The sequence below is a fragment of the Gymnoscopelus braueri genome (genome assembly GCF_963280865.1).
Source record: "Gymnoscopelus braueri genome assembly, chromosome: 9".
NCBI classification, from domain to species: Eukaryota; Metazoa; Chordata; class Actinopteri; order Myctophiformes; family Myctophidae; genus Gymnoscopelus; species Gymnoscopelus braueri.
Genome location: NC_137610.1, coordinates 52,389,231 through 52,415,321, shown reverse-complemented (window position 1 = coordinate 52,415,321; position 26,091 = coordinate 52,389,231). Strand labels below are relative to the sequence as shown.

At 42.2% G+C, this 26,091-nt stretch overlaps 1 protein-coding gene across 3 annotated transcripts in view; it reads right to left on the bottom strand.

The window, feature by feature from the left end:
- The window catches only part of LOC308091343 (protein phosphatase 1 regulatory subunit 12A), a 76,041-nt gene that overhangs the window by 28,468 nt on the left and 21,482 nt on the right, over window positions 1-26,091 (bottom strand). For 2 of the 3 annotated variants that reach the window (XM_080436886.1, XM_080436888.1), the window contains exons 2-11: window positions 24,337-24,467; window positions 23,060-23,178; window positions 20,139-20,295; window positions 17,281-17,425; window positions 16,534-16,608; window positions 15,149-15,228; window positions 11,038-11,170; window positions 8,822-8,906; window positions 7,285-7,400; window positions 3,839-4,048 (exon numbers count right to left, since the gene is read on the bottom strand). In XM_080436886.1, the coding sequence (XP_080293012.1) occupies window positions 3,839-4,048; window positions 7,285-7,400; window positions 8,822-8,906; window positions 11,038-11,170; window positions 15,149-15,228; window positions 16,534-16,608; window positions 17,281-17,425; window positions 20,139-20,295; window positions 23,060-23,178; window positions 24,337-24,467 (1,251 nt within the window). The remainder of the gene's footprint in view (window positions 1-3,838; window positions 4,049-7,284; window positions 7,401-8,821; window positions 8,907-11,037; window positions 11,171-15,148; window positions 15,229-16,533; window positions 16,609-17,280; window positions 17,426-20,138; window positions 20,296-23,059; window positions 23,179-24,336; window positions 24,468-26,091) is intronic. The other variant, XM_080436887.1, reaches the window with a different exon arrangement.

The following is a 26,091-nucleotide window of genomic DNA, read 5'->3' as shown; positions in this document are numbered from 1 at the left end:
TATTACGTCAGCCAGGGGGAAAAGGCCACTTCAAACATCACCCCCAGGGTGTGTAACACACACACTCACGCACGCACACGCACACGTACACGTACACGTACACGTTTGTATTACTATACTTGAGAGGACATCAACATTTTAGGAAGCCGATTTTATGATTGATTTATGTTTTTTTTTGGGACATTTTTAACCGCAAGTCTAAAGCCGGAAAATAGTAGATCTACAAGCTCACAACGTGTTGCGCTGCGACACGTTGTGAGCTTGTAGATCAGCTATTTTCCGGTGTTTGACATCGCCGCACAACTAAGTATAAAATAGGGGAAAATCTAACCCAAATCCCCTAAACCTAACCTCTAAAAAGGTCTAATCCTGAACCTAACCCCAACCTGAATCTTTATCCAATAGTAAACGTATCTCTAAAAATCTTTTTTCAACCATAAAATAACAATTTATCTTGTGAGGACCAAGAAAATGGTCCTCGCAACGTCTATTTCTCATATTCTACTATACTTTGGTCCTCACAAGTATAGTAATACACGCACGCACACACACGCACAACTCCAACCACTAAACCTAACCTCTAAATGTCTAATCATAACCACACTCTGAATCTTTGATCCAACTCTGAAATCCTTTTTTAAAACAATGTTTTAACCATCAAACAACCATTTCTGTTGCGAGGACCAGACAAAAAAAAGTTCCTCACAAAAACAAATCGTCACAATGTCTAAGTTGGTAGGTACATGGTGTGTTGCCCCAGAAATACAACTCCTCTGTATTGTAGGAACTCAGGCATTATTATGAACATATTGCTTCATGTAAACTGAGCCCCGTCATCACTCTATTCCTTCAGGAGCCATTCCATTGAAAACAGCAGCATTGTTTATTTGGTTTGTCTTCTTCTCTCAGAGGAAGAGGTCGCCCACAGGGGATCATCTGTTTCCATGGTTTTTCTGTCTTCCTCTGTGACTCCATGCAGCCACCTGCATGTTGTCCTCCTCTCTCACCACATCCATGAACCTCCTCCTCCTTGGCCTTCCCAGTGTTGCCAGATGTACGATATTAATCGCATTTGTATGATCATTTCACCCTCTGTACGATGTACGATTAAATAATTCCAAAAACGCCCAAATGTACGATCATTTGGCCATATCACACAAGTGTGTCAATTTACTAAATTCCCCATGGCTGCTGATTCGGGATCCGGTTTGGCTTTTCAAAATAAGTCAGGAAGTCAGTAAATCTGACCCTAGATCCATACTTGGAGGCATTAAAAACACCACAACGGTCGCGTCTTTCCAGTCCAGTTTCAGGCTTTTATTTGTGTAAGGTACAGGATTTGCACAAATTCTCACGATTTTCCAAAACAAATAGCAGATCTACAAGCTTGTATATCTGCTATTTTTTTTATAGCCCAAATAAATCTAAAAATGCCACAGAGGCGTTCCCGGATTGAATGGGTTCATCAAAGCCTTCTAACCTGGGCAGAGCGTTGACACCGCAGCTATGGCTGCCTACAGGCAGCGCGTCTGTGGATTCGTCTATACAAGCCGTACAGCATGGCTGCTCTCTCTCTACCGTCTCTCTCTCTCTCGCTCTGGTTCCCTTCTGTCACAGATCACTCCTGACACTTCCCTCACGTTCCACTCCCCACATTACTTTGGATAGTTGACCCCAGGTGTTTAACCTCCATCACCTTCACCACCTGCAGACTCTATTCTCTCTCTCTGTCCGTGTCCGTCTCTCATTCTCACACACACACACACACACACACACACACACACACACACACGCACGCACGTGATCGGTTCGCATCGGTTCGCATCATACTGTATGTCACTGATTGAAGGGAACACTGTTTTTGTTTTTATGCCCATATTAACTCATTGAGTGCCAGAATTGCCAGAATGATTTCAGAATGATGTTGTCCCAGTGCCAGAGTTTTTTGCCAAGTAAAAAAAAAGTGCTTAGGAAGCAAGATACAGACTTTTTCAGTTCTAAGTTAAACAAGGAGTGGATGAAGCTGCAAATCTTCAGATGACGATATATTGGGTTCTGAACATGTTTTAAAAAAAAAATTTAAAAAAAAAATAATAATAATTTTTTTTTCAAAAACACGTCAAACACGTCATTGGCACGTTGCGCCATAGCGGTAAAAACACGTGAAACACGTTAATGGCACTCAATGAGTTAAGGCGGTTGTCCAGCATGAATTGAACCGTTGTGCTATGGTTGGCACCATAGACATATAAAAGGTAGACGGCTAGACGCCTCCTCCCACTCTGCAGCGTCTGTATCTGTGGGCGACCGTTTTAGGGAAGGCAAACTGCCTATCAAAGTGACTACTGGCCAATTAGGGGTGTGCCGATATATCGTCCCGCGATATATCGTGATACGTTTTCGTGACGATATGTATCGTTTTGGAAAAAAATAAAATCGTTTTGAATTTTTTTTTTTAACAATTATAATAATCAGGCATGCAAACAGCCCCGAGGTGAAAAGGGTGACAACATGCTGTTTTTTTCGGGTCAGGTGTCCCACTATTGCCCTATTTGGATTCAAAACGGCTATTGTAGCTGAAAAGCTACAAGTTTGCGGAATTATTTGTTTGCATTTTTTCTCCCCCATATATTTTCATAATAAAAAAGTGCATATCGTATCGTATCGAAATCGTATCGAAGTTGTGAGCCAAATATCGTATCGTATCGTTTGTTGAAATTAGTGTATCGGCACACCCCTATGGCCAATCACAGCGCGTCTTTTCCGGGACTTGGCAGAATCTAGTTGTTTAAAAATATAACAGGATATTTTTTTTTTATACAACTAGATTCTGACAAGTCCCGAAAAAAGGCGCGCTGTGATTGGCCCGTGGTCACTTTGAGTGGCAGCGTGCCTTCCCGAATATGGCGAATTGAACTGCAGCGGCCAATGAGGAATCTAGTTCAGGGGTCTTGAACGTTTTTCGGGCCAAGGACCCCCTAGCTTAGAGAGAGATGGAGCAGGGACCCCCCACTACATACTGTATAAAATTGTATTTTCATCGATTTCAATACCAATACCAAACGTCCTTGCCGAAAATAGCCGATCTACAAGCTCACAACGCCTCGCAGCGCGAGGCGTTGTGAGCTTGTAGATCTGCTATTTTTGGCTTAAGTTCTCTTCACATTAGGGATAATGGGGTTCAAGTGGTTAACACATTACCTGCCAAAAACGGACATGTTCGTCTTGTAAAATACACCCGTTTACCGCCAAAGACGGACATGTTTGTCTTTTCAAAATAAAAGTACAAAAATAAAAACTTTTTTTTTTAAAAGATTCACACAGAACCAGAGATATCGCTATCCAAAGATTTACTGCTCCATTCACTCCCTGGTTAACTTATTACTTAAAAATCCTGTACCTCGGCTCCTGTGTACTTTTTTTTATTTTACCATGTATTTTTTGGTGAAACATGCTTTTTTCAACTGGCTGCAATTATGGAACGGACTACCGCGATCGGATTATTTTTTTTCTCCACGATTCTACGAGACTCCTGTGTGTGTAATGAGAGGATCACCGTGAGGACGGTGATCACAGAAAATATTTTGTGACTACTTAAAAAATGGTTAAAAAAGGTTAAAACATCTTAAAAAATGCTGGCACTGGGTGGGAATAATAAAAAAAAACTCTGGCAGGGAATGTGTTAATGTATTTAAAAAAAAACCTAGGGGTCCCGGACGCCCTGCTGAAGACCCCTGATCTAGGTTTCTATATCTATGGTTGGCACACTATCCGTTTATCCACCTCCCTGACAGCTGAGATGTAACGGTGCATGTTTGCTGTGGTGTTTTTTTTTTACCTTGGTGGTGTCTGCGGCCTCGGAGCTGAGCCTTGGGCTGGAGGCAGAGCGGGTCATCCCCAGACCCAGACCCAGACCGTCTGCAGGTCTGATGGGGTCCTGGCTGGAGTCAGAGCCCCCCGCCGACCCCAGGGTCACTGAGCTGCCCGCCTTGCGCAGCGACGTACGCCACGAACCCGGGGCCTCTGGGACCGAAGGCTTGGCTGGTTCCTGACCCACACACACACACACACACACACAAACACACACACGTTTGTATTACTTGAGTTGTGAGGACATCAGAAATGTAAGAACACAATTAGCCATTTTGGACTCATACCTAGCCATGGTTCACATGACGCTCGTCTGTCACAAGCATCATGGCGCAACTTGTACCTGGTTTTGGCACTTTCTCCATTTATAACCTGTGGACTACACCAGGTACAAATGACTTTTTGTTGCACTCCCTCATGGAGCTACATGCGGATTATACTAGGGTCAGTCCACTCTAGGTGGACACGCACTGACCTTTTGCACCTTAATCCCTTGTATAACGCACTGACTTTTTTTGGGTCTTTTTATTGTGCTCCTTAAGCACCTTAACGTCCTTGTCTATCATGCACAGTATAAGTATAACATGCACAGTACAATACATTGCTGCTATGCTCAGGCACCTTAGTTTAGTTTTTTTAGTTTTATTTATTATCTCAGGTAATTTGTAAATATGTAGATAACTTGTCTGGCCTTCTGTTGCTCTCTTGTTTTTGATCTCCTTCCCACCTGCCCCCCACCCTCTTCTTCTCCCCCCCCCCTCTTCTTTCTATGGAAACTAACGTTGCGATGGGAACGATGTACAAAAAAGAATTTCACCCACTTTTTTACCTTGTAAACCTGTGATGTGACAATAAAACTGATTCTGATTCTGATTCTGACATCTACATAAACGTTCACATTTCAAATATAAAGTGCTGACCCCACGCCCTTCCGTATTGTTCAATAAAAAGCATTTTAATCTGATCGGTGGCCATTTTCTCATATATATATAATGTATCAGAGTGCAATACACCTCCCAACCGATAGGGTCGCATAGTTGAAAGTATATGAAGGACATTTCGAGAAAATGTCCACCGATCAGATTAAAATGCTTTTTATTGAACAATACGGAAGATACGGGTACTTATACCTGAGCGTTTCAACTTGTTACATCCATGGCCTGGGGTCAGCACTTTATATTTGAAATCTGAACGTTTATCTGAATCTGAACGTTTATGTTCAGATATGTCATAATATTACAGTCATGTTTCAGGGCTAGACCTAAATATTAATGCCTGAATTATCCTTAGTTGCCCGTGGGTACAGCGTAGGGATGGGTATCGTTAGGATTTTTACGAGTCCGGTTCCGGTTCTGCTTATCGGATCCGGTTCCTATCGGTTCCATATTTCGGTTCCAAAATGATAAAAAAAAAAAGAAGCCGAAAACCGAATAGCCGGAAATTATTAATTAAAAAAATATATTTATACATTTGTTTTAAAGTTTTTTTGTACCATTGCTGTCATGGCTGTGCCTCTGTTGTAGAGCTACTTGATTATGGCAAAACTTATCATAACTATAATGGGTCCATATTGAGATCAGTTATTTAAAACATATTTATTTATTGTGTAAGAATTATTGATTTACTATTGTGTAGTAATAAAATACAATATGCCTCAGAACATTACCCTGCCATATTCAAGAAATTAAAACAAATATTGAATAGCCTAGCAAATGGCATTATAATGTCTGCAGTTGCATTATTGCACACAGCCAAAATGCATTAATAATATTAGGTCTGCCATTCCTTCCTTTTGAAGAAGTCACTTTCAGTTTAATTTTTGCAACACACACACACACACACACAAACACGAACACACACACACACACAATCAAACAGAAGCGTTCACAGCTGGTGTTAATTCTTTTCCCCTGCGCGAGCTCTTAACTAGCGCTGGTTTTCCAACTAATGTTACACCCTCTGACATGTGGATTTTAGTTTTCAAGATGACAACGGCAAATCTTGGTTACAAAGTTTGCAGGGCAGGCTGTTCCTTCCCTTACTACTTCAGTTGAGACGGTGGTGAGTGAGGGGAGGGGGGGCGGTGCGGGGAGGAATGTGTCTGGGCTGAGTGCGCTCGGAGAGAAGCAGCAGCTCTACTCCTCCATACAGAGAGACGCAACTGATGTATACTTCTCCATACAACAGTGTTTTACCGGATTTGACTTCTAAACGCCTTTGTTTAAATGGCTTTTAGCGCGTCTAGGAACCGATATGCAGAACCGAAATTACATATTTTTTATGGGTACCCGGTACCGACCATTTCTTTATCGGTTCCCACTTGGAACCGTATTTCGGTACCCAACCCTAGTACAGCGCACCAACATTTTGCGCTGGGACGAATTGCGAGCATGTAGATCAGCTATTTTCGGTAAGTATACTCAATCTAACCCTTTTCTCTAAATCTAACCTCTACAGTAGATATATATTTTTTAACCATATAAAAAAACATTTCTCAAAGGAACATTACTCAGATCCTACTATACGTACGTTTGAGGACACTTGGCCCTCACAAGTATATAGTAATACAATACACTACACACACGCCACGTTATTTGGACGAGTATTTTTAGCACATGACATACAGGTCATCACCGATCAATCAGTGTCACATGACCTACTGGTCATTACATCATCAATCGGTTTGTGTCTATTATGGTACAGACCTCAGCTGAGCCAAATGCTATCTGTTTATCTGTTACCTTTTAAACACATTTCCTGTAAGTGTTACCCTTTAAACCCGTTTCCTGTCCATCTGTTACATTTTAAACCAGTTTCCTGTCTATATGCCATGTTTTAAACCAGTTTCCTGTCTATATGCCATGTTTTAAACCGGTTTCCTGTCTATATGTTATGTTTTAAACCAGTTTCCTGTCTACATGTTATGTTTTAAACCTATTTCCTGTCTATATGCCATGTTTTAAACCGGTTTCCTGTCTATATGTTATGTTTTAAACCAGTTTCCTGTCTATATGCCATGTTTTAAACCTGTTTCCTGTCTACATGTTATGTTTTAAACCTGTTTCCTGTCTATATGCCATGTTTTAAACCAGTTTCCTGTCTACATGTTATGTTTTAAATCTATTTCCTGTCTATATGCCATGTTTTAAACCGGTTTCCTATCTATATGTTATGTTTTAAACCAGTTTCCTGTCTATATGTTTTAAACCAGTTTCCTGTCTATATGCCATGTTTTAAACCGGTTTCTTGTCTATATGTTATGTTTTAAACCAGTTTCCTGTCTATATGTTATGTTTTAAATCTATTTCCTGTCTATATGCCATGTTTTAAACCTGTTTCCTGTCTATGTTATGTTTTAAACCGGTTTCCTGTTTATATGTTATGTTTTAAACCAGTTTCCTGTCTACACGGTACCTTTTTCAGCGTGTTTGCTGCGGTACTGGTGGACATGGAGGTAGACAGGAGCGATGTGGTCGTGTTGTTGCGCTTGTTGTTCAAGTTGTTGATGATTTCCCGGTTTTTGGCTTTCTCTGCAACGACAACAATTGAAAATGCATTGTGGGTAACACAAGGGATTTGTCATTTCACTGACACTTAAACAACGTTTATTTATTTTTTACCAATTGAACAACTATATTCTATTTAGCCAACACTGAGCACATTTTCATCTGTAAGGCCAAACATCATCTGATTTGTTATCTTATTTAACCCATTAAGACCTGAGGTAATTCTTAAAATTTTTCTAAATCCTAGATTTTTTTTGAAAAAAAATCAAAAAAACTTTTTTTAAGATTTAAAAAAAATAGCAGTTCTACAAGCTCATAGCGCGGCACTCGGTGCCGCGCTATGAGCTTGTGTATCTGCTATTTTTGAATAGCCAAAGAAATCTAAAGTGACACAGATGCGTTTCCAGGTCTTAATGGCTTAATTAATATCAAAATAACCATAAATGTCCTCCCGGTGGGGGCACCTCACTGGCAGGTGAGTCAGTGGGATACGACAGCAGTGACAACACAGAAATGTATGTGGGGAGGAATTAATTGGCATAACGACTAAATTAGGGAGAAAAAAAAATTGGCTACAATTGGCTACTTCGCAAAATTAAAACGATACCGTCAAACATGGAGTCTGGCATACCTGACTCAGCAGAAAGGGGGCGATAGCGTTGTCATACCTGACTCAGCAGAAAGGGGGCGATAGCGTTGTCATACCTGACTCAGCAGAAAGGGGGCGATAGCGTTGACATACCTGACTCAGCAGAAAGGGGGCGATAGCGTTGTCATACCTGACTCAGCAGAAAGGGGGCGATAGCGTTGTCATACCTGACTCAGCAGAAAGGGGGCGATAGCGTTGTCATACCTGACTCAACAGAAAGGGGGCGATAGCGTTGTCATACCTGACTCAGCAGAAAGGGGGCGATAGCGTTGTCATACCTGACTCAGCAGAAAGGGGGCGATAGCGTTGTCATACCTGACTCAGCAGAAAGGGGGCGATAGCGTTGTCATACCTGACTCAGCAGAAAGGGGGCGATAGCGTTGTCATACCTGACTCAGCAGAAAGGGGCGATTGCGTTGTCATACCTGACTCAGCAGAAAGGGGGCGATAGCGTTGTCATACCTGACTCAGCAGAAAGGGGGCGATTGCGTTGTCATACCTGACTCAGCAGAAAGGGGGCGATTGCGTTGTCATACCTGACTCAGCAGAAAGGGGGGTGATAGCGTTGTCATACCTGACTCAGCAGAAAGGGGGCGATAGCGTTGTCATACCTGACTCAGCAGAAAGGGGGCGATAGCGTTGTCATACCTGACTCAGCAGAAAGGGGGCGATTGCGTTGTCATACCTGACTCAGCAGAAAGGGGGCGATAGCGTTGTCATACCTGACTGAGCAGAAATGGGGCGATAGCGTTGTCATACCTGACTCAACAGAAAGGGGGCGATAGCGTTGACATACCTGACTCAGCATCGCTCTCGGACTCGCTCTCCTCTTCGGAGCTGGAGCTGCTGGACGCCTTGGCCTGAGGGGGCGCGGCCTGGCTCTGAGGACGTAACGATCATGACGTTTTAGTCGCCGATTAATCGTCGTACAAATAATTGTAATTAACCCATTCAGACCTGGAACACCTATTCGTTATTATTATACCTTTCAAGGCGGGAACACCTGTGTGATTACGTTTTTTGAATAATTTTTTTTAGTTTTTTCAGAAAACGTTTTTAGAATCGGCCTCAGGTCTAAATGGGTTCATAATGTAATTGTGTTTCTGGCATTGAACAATGGAACATGTTGGTAAAAACATACATTTCTCTTGGTCTTTTAGGCTCCGCCTGTGTCTCATTGGTGGGCTATGGACAGTTAGAAAGCCTACATCACTTCCTAGTATATTTTGGTGCAAGTAGACAGATTCTTCTTTGTTCTTCACTTCACGCTATTATGAGGAGCGGCAGTGGCTCAGGGGTAGAGCGGCCGGATGGCATCGCAAGGTTCCCCCAGAGTTAGGCTCCCCCAGAGTTAGTGTGGAAGTGTCCTTGAGCAAGACGCTGATCCCGATGAGCAGGTTGGTGCCTTGCATGGTTTCCTCCGCCATCGGTGTGTGAATGTGTGTGTGAATGTGTGTGTGAATGTGTGTGTGAATGGGTGAATGTAATGCACAATCTATGTAAAGCGCTTTGGATAAAGGCGCTTTATAAATGCACCATTTATGAGTGTTCTTCAGGACTGTAGTAGCACCTGGTATGGATGTTTGTCTGTTGCCTTAAACTGCTGCAACAACTGAAAATGTGTTCAAAAAGCCATGTTTTGTATTATATGGGGAATATAGGTTGCTAGCCTCTGGTAGCCAGACTATATCACTGCGTGGATACGAGTCTGGTGCTTCTATGAGGACTTTTTTTTTTTCCAAGGGGAGGAATCAAAACAATGGCTCTGGACGCAATTGGTCAGACCTACAGCCAACTACCAATTACAGTCTCCCATATTCGAATACTGGGCCCTGATTGGTCACCCCAGACTTCGGGAGCAGGAAATGGATTGACAACGGAGCGGTGCCAGACCCAAATCGCAGAGTGCAATTTTCTTTTTTCACTCGCAGATTCGTCTGGTCCCTTACGCTGCAACAACTGAGAATGTGTTCAAATAGCCATGTTTTGTATTATATGGGGAATATAGATTGCGTTCTGATATACAATAAGGTCAGACTGAAGAAGTCCTTCGTCCAGCAATCGATTTTGAGGCTTAATCCATTAACTCTTTCAGTGCCATGCTTATTTATGGAATTTTGGTTCTGAGTGCCACAACCAAAATTAATTGTAAAATAAAAAGTGCTTAGGAGCCGAGATACAGCCTTTTTCAGTAAAAAGTTAAACAAGAAGTGAATGGAGCAGCAAATCTTCAAATCATCATATCTTGGGTTCTGAACATGTTTTTCCAAAAAAAAAAAAAGTATTATTATTATTATTTTTTTTTTTTTTCATGACTTATTTGACGTCTTGTGGCACACGGGGCGTCAGGCCTCATGACGTATTTGACGTCTTGTGGCACTGAAAGAGTTAAGACCGGGAACGCATCTGTGTCATTTTAAGAATTCTTTGGCTATTCAAAAATAGCAGATATACAAGCTCATAGTGCGGCACCGAGTGGCGCGCTATGAGCTTGTATATCTGCTATTTTTGGAGATTTTTTTTTTTTTAAATGTGCACAGAGTGCCGCAAAATGAGCTTGTATATCTGCTATTTTTGATTAGCCAAAACATCTTAAAACGATACCGATGCGTTCCCGGTCTTAACTGATTCACTGCCAATCACGTAGATCTACGCAAACCTATTTAAAGCCGCCACGTGCCAATCGCGTAGATCTACGTGAAAAAAAAAAAGAAAAAAGATCTAGACTCCTATCCACTTCCTTGTTAACTTAAAAATTCTGTATCTCGGCTCCTGAGTACTTTTTTTTTTTCAATGAAAAACTCTGGCACTGGCTAAAAAAATATGAAAATACCTCTGGCAGTTTTTAATGGATTAATTAACTTATCCCTCTCGGTTCTGGGGGCTCGGCTGAAATAGAAGCCATTGTTTTCACCGATGATGTCACTGGTAGGCAGAGGTTTCTGAACCGTCCAGTCCACAGCCCAGCAATGAGACACAGACCAAAGCAGACAAGAAGACACGGTGCCTCACCTGGGTGTGCTGCTGGCCACCTTCCTCCTCGTCCTCCTCGGCGGGGGTGCTCTGCAGGGCGGGGGGAGGCGGGTGCTTGTCCCTCTCATGGAGGCAGATCTTCTCCCGGCTGCTCATACGAGAGATTGAGGTCCTGGTGGGGAGGGGGGCGTGGCCAGGGCCAGGGGGGAGGAGGAGGAGGAGGAGGCGGGGCCAGGGGAGGGGTGGGGCGGGGGGGGGGCGGAGCAACAACACAGGTGGCAACATGCAAAACGAGCGGCTCGTCAGTGAGGGCCATCATTCCAGGTGCGGGCCGATGGCGACGACGGCGACAAACGGTGCTGCGCGTGTCAATTCAATTAACCACTTATAGCCCTCTGTAGTCGTAGTCGTTAACGACGCATAGCGGAAATGGCGGATCTGTACGAGCTCACAACGCATCACCAGTAGGTAGGGATGGGGATCGAGAACGTACTTACATACGCTGCATAAAGAATAGGAAATACCGTCCGTCCCCCCCCCCCTCAGCCACTTGCAGTGCAACATAACACGTCAAACCATCTAAAACAAGACTGACATTTAAATGTTATTTAGAGGGTGGCTACCAATATAAAAGAAAATGAGTGCGTCTGTGTGTGTGTGTGTGTGTGTGTGTGTGTGTGTGTGTGTGTGTGTGTGTGTGTGTGTGTGTGTGTGTGTGTGTGTGTGTACAGTGAAATCTGACAGCGCTGTGCTCTGCCGTGTGTCCACAGATGCCATAGTCTGAGAGGGTGGCGAGTCCTCATTGGCTGGCCTTGGTAAGAGGCCAGCCAATGAGGAACAAGTGTCGAGAAGTGATGACTAGGTACAGGTCTGTTTATAGACCGGCTGGCTTTTCAAGCCACGCTGTAAAAAAACATCATAAAACGGCCAAAACTAAAACGCAATAGGCTATAGACAAAGATTTTAAATATATATATATGTATGGCACGCAATTCATCTGAGAGTTACTCAGGGGCGGACTGGCCATATGGCATACCGGGCATATGCCCGGTGGGCCGCTGGGCCAGTGGGCCACTGGGCCAAAAAAAAAAAATATATATATATATATATATATATATATATTTTTTTTTTTTTTAAATATTTTTGCTCCTGTTCATTTCCGGGTTGCACGGCCCAATTATTAGTTACGGTAATGTCCCTGACAATTGGGAAGGCTAGGAGATCTGGTTTGAGGCTGGGGGGGGGTCGGCCGCGCACAAAGCGCCTGGACGGGGAAAATTGCGGTAGAGTGTCTGCTATCTGCGTGCCGGTTGTGGTGGGCCGGTCTGGGCCAAAATGCCAGGGCCGAATTTTGTTCCCAGTCCGGCCCTGGAGTTACTAGCAAATAACATACAGCATATGTAAAGTGCCATGGTGCAATACAGCACAGTGTAGTTAAAGTGTTGTTGTGCATTTCAATAGTGCATCATGTCCAGTCGAGAATCGAATTTCCGAAGTTATTGAGAGTCGGATATCAATACGGTTTTGGCTTATCGATTCTCTCATCGACTCTAGCGGGACCTTGACTCGACATCGTGTCTCGAGAGACGAGAGTCACGCCATTGAAATCAAATTCGAAATCCATAATTAACGATCCCCATCCCTAGTTGCGAGGCGACACGTTGTGAGCTTGCAGGTCTGCTACTTCCGCTACTTTTAACATAAAAAAAAAGAATAAAAAAATCTTGAAAGGTTTTGAAGTGGTTAACGAGGACGGTGGCATGGTGCTGTGCAATGCTATGCCAAGGATTATACTTTTTAAAAGGTGCTGTGAGTGATATGTTCATGTTAATATCAGTGTTAAAATGCTCTATATCGTGGTAGTAATTGCTATATAATAAGTGTTTGTTCAGTAACAGGAGCCTTTCCACATTTATGTATTTTTTGGGGGTGTTGGGATATCAATTTCATCCAATCAGGAGAGAGCACTCATACAGGTCAGGATGCATGATAAACACTCAATGGATGAAATCGGTTATCCTGACCTGAAAAAACTATTTTCTGTTCAACCCATTAAGACCGGGAAAGCAGTGTCACTTTAAGATTTCTTTGGCTATTCAAAAATAGCAGATCTACAAGCTCATAGCGCGGCACTCGGTGGCGCGCTATGAGCTTGTAGATCTGCAAAAAAAAATAAAAAAATCTAAATGTTTTTGGCAAATCTTTCAATTTCTTTAAAGCGAACATTTTGAACTCCTATATTTGCTTCTGGGGGGTCCCTGGAACAACATATTTTGAGATGGGGGTCCGCGGCCAAATACATATAATTTTGGGGGTCCTTGACATGGAAAAGGTTTGAGCACCACGGATATAGCAACCCAACAACAAAATGTATATTTATTTGGCCGCGCACCCCCATCTCAAAATATGTTGTTCCAGGGACCCCCCCAGAAGCAAAGATTTTTGTTTAAAAAAAAATCAAAGATTTGCACAAATTGTCATGATTTTTCAAAAATAGCAGATCTTTTTTATATCTGCTATTTTTCGAATAGCCTAATAAATCTTAAAATGACACGGATGCGTTCCCGGTCTTAATGGGTTAAATAAAGAACTGGAGAGACACAGTGACAACACTGATACTGAACAAACACTCCACAGCAATGGTTACCGTCACAATATAGAGCCTTTTTTTAACAAAACAAAAAACAATAAAACCTTTGTTTTAACCCAAGAATATCACTCATAGCACCTCAGTCAGTGGCAGAAGTCCTGCTACTGCCACTGACTTGTGATTCTGTAGACGTGTGATCGTGCAATAACACACCTTTACATCATAAATACACTGTAGGGATAAAACGCTTCAGCACAAATATCACATCGTTGTTGTCGGGTAGAAACCTTGTATCTCAATATTTATTTATCCATTTTTTTCCCCCTCCATAAATCTGTGTCCTACTTTAGTGTGTCACAAAAAAGGTTGCAAAAATAGCCGATCGACAAGCTCACGCTTGTGAGCTTGTCGATCTGCTATTTGTGCTTCTTTTTTTTCTCCACTGAAAGTGGTCAAGTTTTTTTTTTATTATAAATATTGAACCAATTAAAAATATTTAACCCATTCAATTCGGGGACGCACCTGTGTGCCATTTTAAGATTTCTTTGGCTATTCAAAAATAGCAGATGTACAAGCTCATAGCGCGGCACTTGAGCTTGTAGATCTGCAATTTTAGAAAAACCTTGAAAATGTGTGCAATTTTTTAAATATATATATGTATTTTTTTAAAGCGAACATTTGTAAAATATTAAGTTCCAGGGACCCCCAGAAGCAAAGATTTGAGTTACAAATGTTCGCTTTAAAAAATATACAGTATATTCAAAGACTTGCACACATTTTCACGATTTTTCAAAAATAGTAGATCTACAGTATATCTGCAATTTTTTTAATAGCCAAAGAAATCAAAAAATGACACAGATGCGTCCCCGGATTGAATGTGTTAAGAAGTGCTTGCGTCTAATAGGGCTGGTAAATTAATATTCAAATTTCGAATATTCCTCGAATATGGGGGGAAATATGTATATTCGAATATGAAAATTAATATATAAAAAGAAAATATATATATATATATATATAATTTAAATAAAATATTTATATATTTTTTTATGTTTATTTGACAGGAACAATACTAAAAACAAAAACAAATATTATTGAATCCAAGCACTTGATACATTGTTTTTTGTATTGTCCCTGTCAAATAAACATTAAAAAAAAAAAAAAAAATATATATATATATATATATATATATATATGTATTTAAATATTTTTTCTAATAATAATAATAATAATATTCAAATATATTCGAATATCTGCACATTTTTAAGACCAATATTCGAACATCATTTCTGAGGAAAGTTACCAGCCCTAGTGTCTAAATAATAACTGCTTTAGCTCCATTGGAACACAGGTTATTTTTCACCCCCTTTCCTTGAAAAGTAACAGTTTTGGACACACAAGGTTTCCATCAGACAGCGACAATAACATGATGTGGTCTCAGATACAGTTTCACACCTGCAGTGTAAAACCGGTGGTGAAAAAACACACATCACACACCCCGCATGCACGATAACTGCTGCCACACACACACACACTCACACACGCACGCGTACGTGCACTGACCTGCGTGTACGAACAGGTGCCATGGAGATAGGAGGGCTGGTGTCTATGACAGGAGCCAGCTTCTCTCTCTCACTGCGTAACTGGAAGAGAGACACGGAGACCATCACTCTCTAACTCTCTAGTAACTAAGTACATTTACTTAAGTAACATTTTGAGGATTTTTTTTTTTACTTTACTGGAGTATTTCCAATTTTCAGTACTTTTACTTCTACTCCACTTACATCTCTGAGGCAAATATTGTACTTTTTACTCCACTTACAATCATTTGAAAACTTTAGTTACTACCAGTAGTTACTTAGTAGATTTTGATTATTATATATTATTACTATTAGATCTACAAGCTCATTGTAAGCTTGTAGATCTGCAAAAAAAATTTAAAGAGCTCATTGTAAGCTTGTAGATCTGCTATTTAAAAAAAGAGCTCATTGTAAGCTTGTAGATCTGCTATTTAAAAAAAGAGCTCATTGTAAGCTTGTAGATCTGCTATTTAAAAATAAATAAAAAAAAAAGCTCATTGTAAGCTTGTAGATCTGCTATTTTAAAAAAATAGCTCATTGTAAGCTTGTAGATCTGCTATTTTAAAAAAAGAGCTCATTGTAAGCTTGTAGATCTGCTATTTAAAAATAAATAAAAAAAAAAGCTCATTGTAAGCTTGTAGATCTGCTATTTTAAAAAAAGAGCTCATTGTAAGCTTGTAGATCTGCTATTTTAAAAAAATAGCTCATTGTAAGCTTGCAGATCTGCTATTTTCAAAAAAAGTTTTTTATACATTTCATACATTTGAAAACTTGTGAAATGGGACATTCTGCATAATGAGTACTTTCTACTTTTGGTACTACTTTAACCACATGTTGATACCAATACTTTTGTACTTTTACCCGAGTACATTTTGAATTCTGGACTTTTACTTGTAACAGAGTATTTCTATATTGCAGTATTGATACTTTTACTCAAGTAAAGAAACGTGAGTACTTTTTCCACCACTGCGTGCACGTCAGCCATCACACTGCATGTATATTCATTCACATGCACGCTTACACAGTATTGTCAATCTGGCAAAACTTTCCCCAAAAACACACATTTGGCGCTCTCCCCCGGGATCTAAACTTACAAAAGCAGGAATCACAGCGTTTTAAAAGTATTTTTTCTAATACGTATTCCTATTCAAGGCTATCAATAAATCATATTATGCTTTATTTCAACGTTGAGACGGCACTATAAATCAAGTGTGGGGTCGCAGAACAAAATGTCCCCCATAAAATGTGGTCCTGGTATTAAAAAAAAAACAAGTTTGAGAACTCCCAGTAATTAGATGAGGTCATGATGACATCATGATGATGATGATGATGATGATGATGATGTAATCATCATCGTCAGAGACTTACGGCGTTTTGTTTCTTCTGCAGCTCCTCCAGTGTGTCCACCAGGTTCTCATCTGCTACGTCTAGAGGAGTCTGACCCTGTGGAGGAGGACACATTAATAATAATAATAATAATACATACCATTTATACAGCGCTTTTCTAGGTACTCAAAGTCGCTTTACAAAAACAGAATAAAAACTACTTTTCTGTTGTATGCGCCCCGTCAGAACAACTTCCGGGTCCAAGTGAATGTTTTGCCAATATGCCGCAGTGCTGTGAACCACTAAAGTGCTGTTAAATAATTTAACAACACTATAATATTTAGTCACTAAAGTATAATAAATTATACCCCCTGGGAGAACACAACTCTATTCGAGTTGAAAGCATCAAGACCCTTCTTAACCCTCAATGGTTCCTTTCTGAAAAAGGAGGTTATTGTCAAAAGATTTACGGGTTCCGACATGTTTGTTTACAATGAAGAGCGGACTGCGCCCGGTGCCTCTTGGACCCGGAAGTGACGTCGGACTACAGGTGGCGTGGCGTTGGAGGAGGTCAGAGAGGTAGCGGGGAGCCTGGTAGGTGAGGGCCTTGTAGGTGGTGAGCAGTATCTTGACATCTATTCACACTGCTGTGTTTAAACACGTAGACTGATTTTGTGAGAAAAACAAAGTGGTCCAGGGTGTTTTATGGAAGGTAGAAGAGTCTAGGACGTGTGGAGCGTTGTCCAGGGTGTGTGTGTGTGTGTGTGTGTGTGTGTGTGCGTGTCTCACCACATTGTTGACAGCGGTCATGTCACACATGTGTTCAGACAGCAGGGTGCACACCTCCTCCTGTCCCCAGTGAGCAGCAGCATGAAGCGGAGTCCAGCTGTCACTGTCTGTGCTGTCTACATCCATCCCACACTGCAACAGCACCCTGCGCACACACACACACACACACACACACACACATAATATCACTGTCTGTGCTGTCTACATCCATTCCACACTGCAACAGCACCCTGCACACACACACAATATCACCGGCTTCGAATGCTATCAATGCATTGAATGGGAGATTATCACGTTTTATCAGACCATTGAATGGGCGAGTAGTCCCCACAACATGATTTACCATTCTGTGCCTATCGGTACATGACTCCAACGGCACTGAGTAGTCTCAGGCGAACGTCACACCGTTCAGGACGGCAACTCGTCGCTTTAGCTCCCTCTGTGGTCCTTCACGGGGTGACAGTTCGCCTGAGACTGCGCGCCTCCGTCATGGTCCGAAACCAAAACCAAAACCGAAACTGGACTATTTAAGTCATCTCCGTTGGTAGGTCAGTATGTCTTGATAACACCCAATGAATGGTCTGATAAATCGCGGGTAGGTCAGTATGTCGCCTATTTCGCCCATTCAATGGTCTAATAAAAGGTGATAATGTCCCATTCAATGCATTGATAGCATCCGAATGGGGTCCAAAATATCACTGTCTGTGCTGTCTACATCCATCCATCCCCCACAGTACTAGTACTCTAGCGGCTGAACGATAAGCCTGGCGGAAATGTCAGTGGATGTGTTGGCTGCAGCTCAACGTGAACTTTACTCAGGTATCTAGTTTGTCACCGTCCGTCCTTCCTAGCCCGTGTTCAAAGAAAAGAAACTGACGAAAATGGCCAAAACTCAAACATCAGTTTTCAAGATGTTTTGTCCATTCTCTCTGGGACGTCCAATCTGCTCAGTTCAAAGCTTGTTGCATGTGTGACTTTGAGGACATTAAGCCACAGACCTGAGGCCGACTCTAAAAAATGCCTTCTAAATCCTGACCTAAGTTTTCTGAAAAACTTTATATTTATATATTTATTTATTCAAAAATTACAATAAATGTATGTTGCTATTTACTGTACTGTAGCAACAAGAACCCCAAAAGGGGTTCCCGTCCTGAAAGGTACAGTTACAAATAGGGGTTACCGCCCAAAATGGGTTAAGCACATAATGACACTGTTCAGTTTTTTGGGGCTTTCGGGCCTAGAATTATGGTAATTGTTCGGGCCGGCCCAGTTAGGGCCCAGTTAGGGCTGGGCCTTAATTTTCAGGCCCGTTGAGAACTCTAACGGGCATAAGAGGGACACAGAGAAAACAGACGGTTACAACAGGCAATCTGACAACTAATGTTCCCTGTAACATGTACCCTAGCATGCTATCTACACACCAGTGGCGTCGTTACGGGGTCTTCGGTGGCTATAGCCACCAATGTTTTATCCAAAGCCACCAATATATTATTATTATTATTTTTAATTATATATCTATAACCCTAACCTAACCCTACCCCTAACCCTAAAACCGAAATAAAGTTTAAAAAAACGGGGGGAAAAGTACCAAAATCCGCCGAAATTCGCGGAAAGAATCGCGCGTGCGTGCATGTATGTGTCCGTTGCCTGGGGGGCTGTTGCCGTTGCCTGGGGGGCCGTTGCCCTAGGAACGCCTCTGCTACACAGTACACACTATAAAGCCCTAACTCAGAGAGTGCACACATGGAACCATGTGGTTCCATGTGTACACTCTACAGACCCACACTCTACAAAACCCACCTTTTACAGACCCATAACTCCTCAAGTACCCCTAGGGGTCACCAGACCCCAGCGCTTTAGCACACATTTCCGGTTGCGTGTTTAAAATCCATTATAGCACTTATTGTAGTCGCCGCCTGGTCAACGGTAATCCACCAAAAAATCCCACAGCTGTCGGCACAGCAACTCTTTCAACTCCTTATAGTCTGGGAGTCATTTTGGAGCGAGTGTCGGGACAGACACTCGCGAATAAAAATAATGATTTTTTTTACACCTGCAAGCTTTCGCACCACTTTTGTTCCCACGTCGTTCAAGTGTTTCACAGCAGTGTTTTTATACTAACGTGAGGACTTCTATGTAGCCTTTAGCAGTAGTGTTTTTATACTAACGTGAGGACCTCTATGTAGCCTTTAGCAGTAGTGTTTTTATACTAACGTGAGGACTTCTATGTAGCCTTTAGCAGTAGTGTTTTTATACTAACGTGAGGACTTCTATGTAGCCTTTAGCAGTAGTGTTTTTATACTAACGTGAGGACTTCTATGTAGCCTTTAGCAGTAGTGTTTTTATACTAACGTGAGGACTTCTATGTAGCCTTTAGCAGTAGTGTTTTTATACTAACGTGAGGACTTCTATGTAGCCTTTAGCAGTAGTGTTTTTATACTAACGTGAGGACTTCTATGTAGCCTTTAGCAGCAGTGTTTTTATACTAACGTGAGGACTTCTATGTAGCCTTTAGCAGCAGTGTTTTTATACTAACGTGAGGACTTCTATGTAGCCTTTAGCAGCAGTGTTTTTATACTAACGTGAGGACTTCTATGTAGCCTTTAGCAGTAGTGTTTTTATACTAACGTGAGGACTTCTATGTAGCCTTTAGCAGTAGTGTTTTTGTACTAACTTCATGACTTCTATGTAGCCTTTAGCAGCAGTGTTTTTATACTAACGTGAGGACTTCTATGTAGCCTTTAGCAGCAGTGTTTTTATACTAACGTGAGGACTTCTATGTAGCCTTTAGCAGTAGTGTTTTTATACTAACGTGAGGACTTCTATGTAGCCTTTAGCAGTAGTGTTTTTGTACTAACTTCATGACTTCTATGTAGCCTTTAGCAGCGGCTACGTGCAGAGCCGTGGCCTTGGTGTTTGGATGAGGTCTCAGAGTTCCGCTTCCTGCCAACACGGCCTTGGCGTCCTCGAGCATGATCCTCTCCTCCTCTTTACGAGCCTTGTCCACGTCGATGCCTAAAACACACAATTTAACCATTTACTAGAGATACGATACTAAAAACCAATACTAGATAAAAAGAAAAAACCTGAGAAATTTTTATTTTATGTCATGAAACCTTTAAGTTAGATCAAACTGCCCTAACATTGGTGCAGGACAAACCAATCAGCGATCTCAATACATACTCCTTCTGACGTACAAACAGGGGTGCACATAACTTTTTAGGTCTAGTACTCAGAAGAGCACCTGGAGATGTGACTTGGTGCGCACAAAATAAATGGTCCCGTGCCGTTTTGTCAACGGGGGGGGAATTCAGCACGGTGCCCACCGGACAGTTTTGTCAACGGGGGGTGCTGCACGAGAGAAAAGGACGCTCTGCTTCCAAATTCCGCCGATTTTCGCCGTTTCTTTTTCTCTCACGCCGTTTGGTGAAGCCCCCAAGGTTGGTGCCCTGTGCTGCGCTGTTTTTATCCGTCAGATTGGGACGTTCACGGTCATTTTTGCACCATTACGGTGCGTTCATCATCGGTGACGAGTGCCTCTAACAGCCGCTGCTGGCTGCGTGCACGCAGCGAGGCAATGCGAGCCGAGGCGATGCGAGACAACTCACACAATCACGTGCAGCATGCGTCCTCTCCCTGTCTGTGAGTGTGGCTTCAGGAAGTAAATTCCTAGCCTCGATCTCCAGGCTTTTATTTTTTAGTTTTGCTAAAAAATAAAAGCTTGGAAATTCCTGTCCCAGCTGTTGGTACGCAAAAGCGCCTCGCGTCGTCTGATGTGCCGCGCATTATTTATTTTGGGTGCGCATGCGCACCTGCGCACCAGTTATGTGCACCCCTGCGTACAAACCTTTCCTCAGAAAGGGAGGTGGTACAACTACAAACCACCGGTGTGAGCCTTGGAGTGAAATGACGAGAAATCGAGTTAAGTTCACCCGATTTATTGTGCTTCCTCTTGCTGAATGTGTTGTGCTTTGGTTGCTCCCACCACCACCCCAGCACCACCTGTAGGCAGGGCCGGCCGCTGCCATAAGCAACATAAGCGGTCGCTTAGGGCCACAACCACTAGGGGGTCACAATTTTTTTTTATAATAATTACTTTCATATTGTAATTATGTCATGTATCTCCTATCCAACAACTAGCGTTATTATTTTAGCATGCAATAAAAAATGACATAATGATTTTATAATGGGGGTGTTTGGGGGGGGGGGGGCCACCCCAAAAAAACTTGCTTAGGGCCACGAAAATCTTAGGCCCGGCCCTGCCTGTAGGCTTTGCTTTCCCTAAGGGTTCCGTTTCACCTGGGGGGGGGGGGGGGTTTGTTATAGATGTGTTATCTCCCTGCTCTTAAATGGTTGTCCTCTAATGTGCTGAGCAGGGAGTAATGCATAGCAGAGCCTGAACGCCAAGTTCAAATATATATATATATATATTATAATATAAAATGTTCTCAAGCTATTAACTCTTTGACTGCCATGGACGAGTACACTCGTCCGTTGGCACTTGGTCCACAGCGTCCAAGGGCGACTTTGACGAGTTTGTGGTTTTCAGTGGTTTTCCACTAGATGGCGCTGTTCCGCAACCTATGAGCCACCATTTCAGGCTCAGTCACGGAGAGATCACGGAGATCACGTGTTCACACAAGATTTACTCCTCCATTCCTTTTTCTTCCCTGCATTTTTGGCGAGACATGCTATTTTCAACGGCCTATAACGAGCGAACAGTGAAACCCTCCGTGATTAGCAACGATCGAGGGATCGATCATACTGGAGATAAGTATTCTGTGACTAGTTGAAAAGGTAAGTAAAAAGAGAAAGAGTTAATGGTCTCAATCTATTAGTGAGTTATCTGACTGATATATACGTTCGGAAAGCTTTTACGAACGAGAATATTTTTTCCGGCGTCAGAAGGAGTACGTATTCGCCTAACTCGACGCAACCGGCGATGATCCGAACACACCCGAAGGATTGGCTCTCCAGCTGAAAGCTGTGCCATATTATTGTCTCCGCCAGGCCGAAAGGCATGGCGAGAGAGTGTGTATTACCCCCCGTCCGTCCGTCCGTCCGTCCGTCCGTCCGTCCGTGTGTGTGTGTGTGGTCCGTGTGTTACCAGCTAATCTCCGGCACCGTTGGCCCGCTCGCTGCGAAACTGTGCACACACCCTGGATGCCAATTCAGAACCTCTGCAAATTTTTTACATGGGCCTGTTATAGCGCCACCAGGAGGCCGATTTGTGCAAAAAAAAAAAATGTACATTACTCCTACAGATTTTATCCAAACGTCATGCAAATTGGTACACAGTATCTCTAGAGTCATGAGATCGACCCGGATCTGTCCGATTTCCCATATTCCATCCTGATTGGCTAAGGTTGGCTTCCAAAGTTTGCAGGATTGGTCCGTTTTGAACAAAATGCCTCAAATCATGAACGCAGCTTGCAATTTCCATGAATTTCCCACGAACATTCCCACTAGGCAGAGGAAGAAATGCCACCCATTTCACATTGGCCTGTTATAGCGCCACCAGCAGGTCTAATTTAGCAAAACACATTTTTGGAACAAAATGCCTCAAATCATGAATGCAGTGTCCGATTGCCGTGTAAGGCCTAAGAAGAAATGGCAACCTTTTCACATTGGCCTATTATAGCGCCACCCGGAGGCCACAACAACGTACCTGACCTGGCGGAGACCTGTGCTCCGAGGAGCACTTTTTCTAGTTACAGACTGTAGCTTTAAACGTGACTAAAAAACATGTCTTTACATCAGAACACAGAACAGTCCTTACCTTGTTTTTTAATCTCCGCTTTAAGGGCTCTGCTCATGGCGTCGTCTGTGGCCACGTCTAGAGGAAGCTCTCCTTCACTGTTCACCGCTCCTACATGAGCCCCGTGCTCAATGAGGTACCTAGTGCACACACACACATTAGTTCTCCTTCACTGTTCACTGCTCCTAAATGAGCCCTGTGTTCTTTGAGGTACCCGACGCGCGTGTGCACACACACACACACACACACACACACACACACACACACACACACACACACACGCGCACACGCACACACACGGGCATTCACAACTAATGATTTTTACCTGTCGACTCATTTGACCAAGTAGTAGTCGACTAGTCGACTACTCGAAATTTACATTAACCCTTTAAGACCTGAGGAGGCGATTATTTAAAAAAAATCTAAATCCTAACATTTAAAAAAAAAAAATTTAAAAAAAAATCACGATTTTTCAAAAATAGCAGATCTACAAGTTCATAGCGCGGCACTCGGTGCCGCGCTATGAGCTTGTATATCTGCTATTTTTGAATAGCCAAATAAATCTTAAAGTGACACAGATGCGTTCCAGGTATCAATGGGTTAAAAAAAAATTACATTTTTTTTTTTTTTTAGGGGGGGTCATTGTTTTAATGCCATCCTACTACTATATTACTATTATTATTATCCTCCTGCCCTTATTTTTATGGCGTTTTAAGGGAAGCGCTTCTGGCACAGCAGCACAGCACCACAGCAGCGTCTCCAAGGATCCCTATTGCCCAATAATAGGCTTTTATTGGGCATACTTTTGACCCCCTTTTGATAAAAAATAAAGTCAGGAGAATAAGATGGGAGTAAGATGGGCCATTACTATGGCATTAAAACAAAATAAAAAACACACACACACACACACACACACACACACACACACACACACACACACTTATTTGTGTACACATAAGAGATACACAACAAGGACACAAGGTTCAGTAAAAATAAATTTTTTTGGAGAAAAAAAAACGCGAACATTTGTGGTAATCTTTGAATATATATATATTTTTTTAAAGCGAACATTTGTAACTGTCAAATGTCCAATAAATGTCTTAATTTTTCTGACAAACTATTGTTGCCATTTCAGTGGTGCTCACACTTTTTCTTGTCAAAGACCCCCCAAAATGTTGTCAACAAAAAAACATTTTGTCAACAAAAAAACTTCACTAAAACAAAACTTTTTTGGATGACTAAAATATGATGAAATTGAATCTTATTCAAATGACTATATGACTATAGTGGAGTCTTACTTGGCGATCTGGATGAAGGCGCAGGAAGCTGCGGCGTGCAGCGGCGTCCAGCCCTCGTTGTCACCGTGGTTCACGTTGCTGCCGCTCTCCAACAGGAACTGGACCATCTCCAAGTTATCATCTATACACGCCTGATCACACACACACACACACACACACACACACACACACACACACATATTTATTTATGTACACATAAGAGATACAAAACAAGGACACAAGGTACAGTAAAAACTTTACCCCATAAACCCCTCAGGGGTATAAATTAAGTGTCTTTGCCATATTTGGCAGCTACCAATGATAGAAGAGATTGCACAGCATTTTTTGCCAGCTCCGAGCTTGTAGATCGGCTATTTTTGAAAAATATGGGAACATTTGTGCAAATCTTTGAATAGCTATATATTTTTTTGAAACAACATTTTTAACTCAAATCACACACCACACACCACACACACACACACATAGTAACGGTTTCCACTAAATTGGTTAATTTGTATTCGTAGGGGTGCCAGGTAGACGCTGTCTACCAGAGGAATAATATTCCTCCTTTTTTTGCATTAGTGAGTTCGTCCTCATCTGGGTTTTTAACCAGTAGTGAAAACCACACAAAAGGACTTACATATGGAATATAAACCCTCGTCATTGAGCATAAAGTTCAGTTGCAATTATTTTAGTGAAGGAAAGTTATATTCAGCCAACAATCAGTTCATCAAAACTCAGTTCATCACGTGCAAAAATAAACCAAAAGCCAACCAGTTGATCAACGCGTTTCAAAAACAAACAAAAAATAAACAAAAATATAATTCACAAAATCACAACAACAAGGTTACATTTGTAACCCCTCGTTTTCAACCCAAATCACAACTCAATGCATTTCCATCAGTTCACAACAGAGCACCATTCAATTCCTTCACAAAACCAAGTCCTTTAATAGATAAAGTCTCGTACCACAGGCTCTAATAGTCCGTGCTCGGACTATTAGAGCCCAGAATAAACGCACGCAGCACGCAAGACGCAACGCAACAGTTAATGTTCATTCCACTTCACCGAGTAGATCGGCAGCTTTTTAGATTCCCCAAACAATAAACAAATAAATCAAAATAAAGTTCACTCTCCCCAAAACAAGAATAGGCCTACAGTATATGAGCTCAAATTAAATACCAGTAACGCAAGGCAGTGGATGTGATCTGGAACGGTTCCCTGCGTGTCTAGTCACAACAAACAATGTGTTGTTCAAGCAGGAACGGCCAGAAAGCGGAGAATCGCACCGTTGTTCAGGATCCGATTTCGGGGTGCAAGTGGCTCCTTCTGCTGTGGGATTAACGTCCACTTCACGGAGGGCTACGAACACTTTTCTAAAACGAACGGCACAAACACTGCGAGTACAGAGGGTCTGACTTCCTCACTTCCCACGCTCACTCTCTCGCACCGCAGGTGCCAGCACCGGGGCATTTAATGACAACGGGGTGATTGACCGGCGGCTCGGGGACCATTTCGGGCCGTCGCAACACACTCTCTCTATTATTACCACAGGTTTAGAGGTGTAAAGGAGTGGGTGAAATTCTTATTTTCTTATTTCATACAAGCTTCATCATTTGTAGCAGCTCAGTGGCCTTGAGGTTAGAGCAGGGGTCTTCAACAGGGGGTCCGGGACCCCTAGGGGGTCCTCAGAGTTACTACAGGGGGTCCACCAAATCTTTGTGTGATAGGATTTCTTTCTTTTTGTTTTACATCAACCACTTGAACCCTATAGCA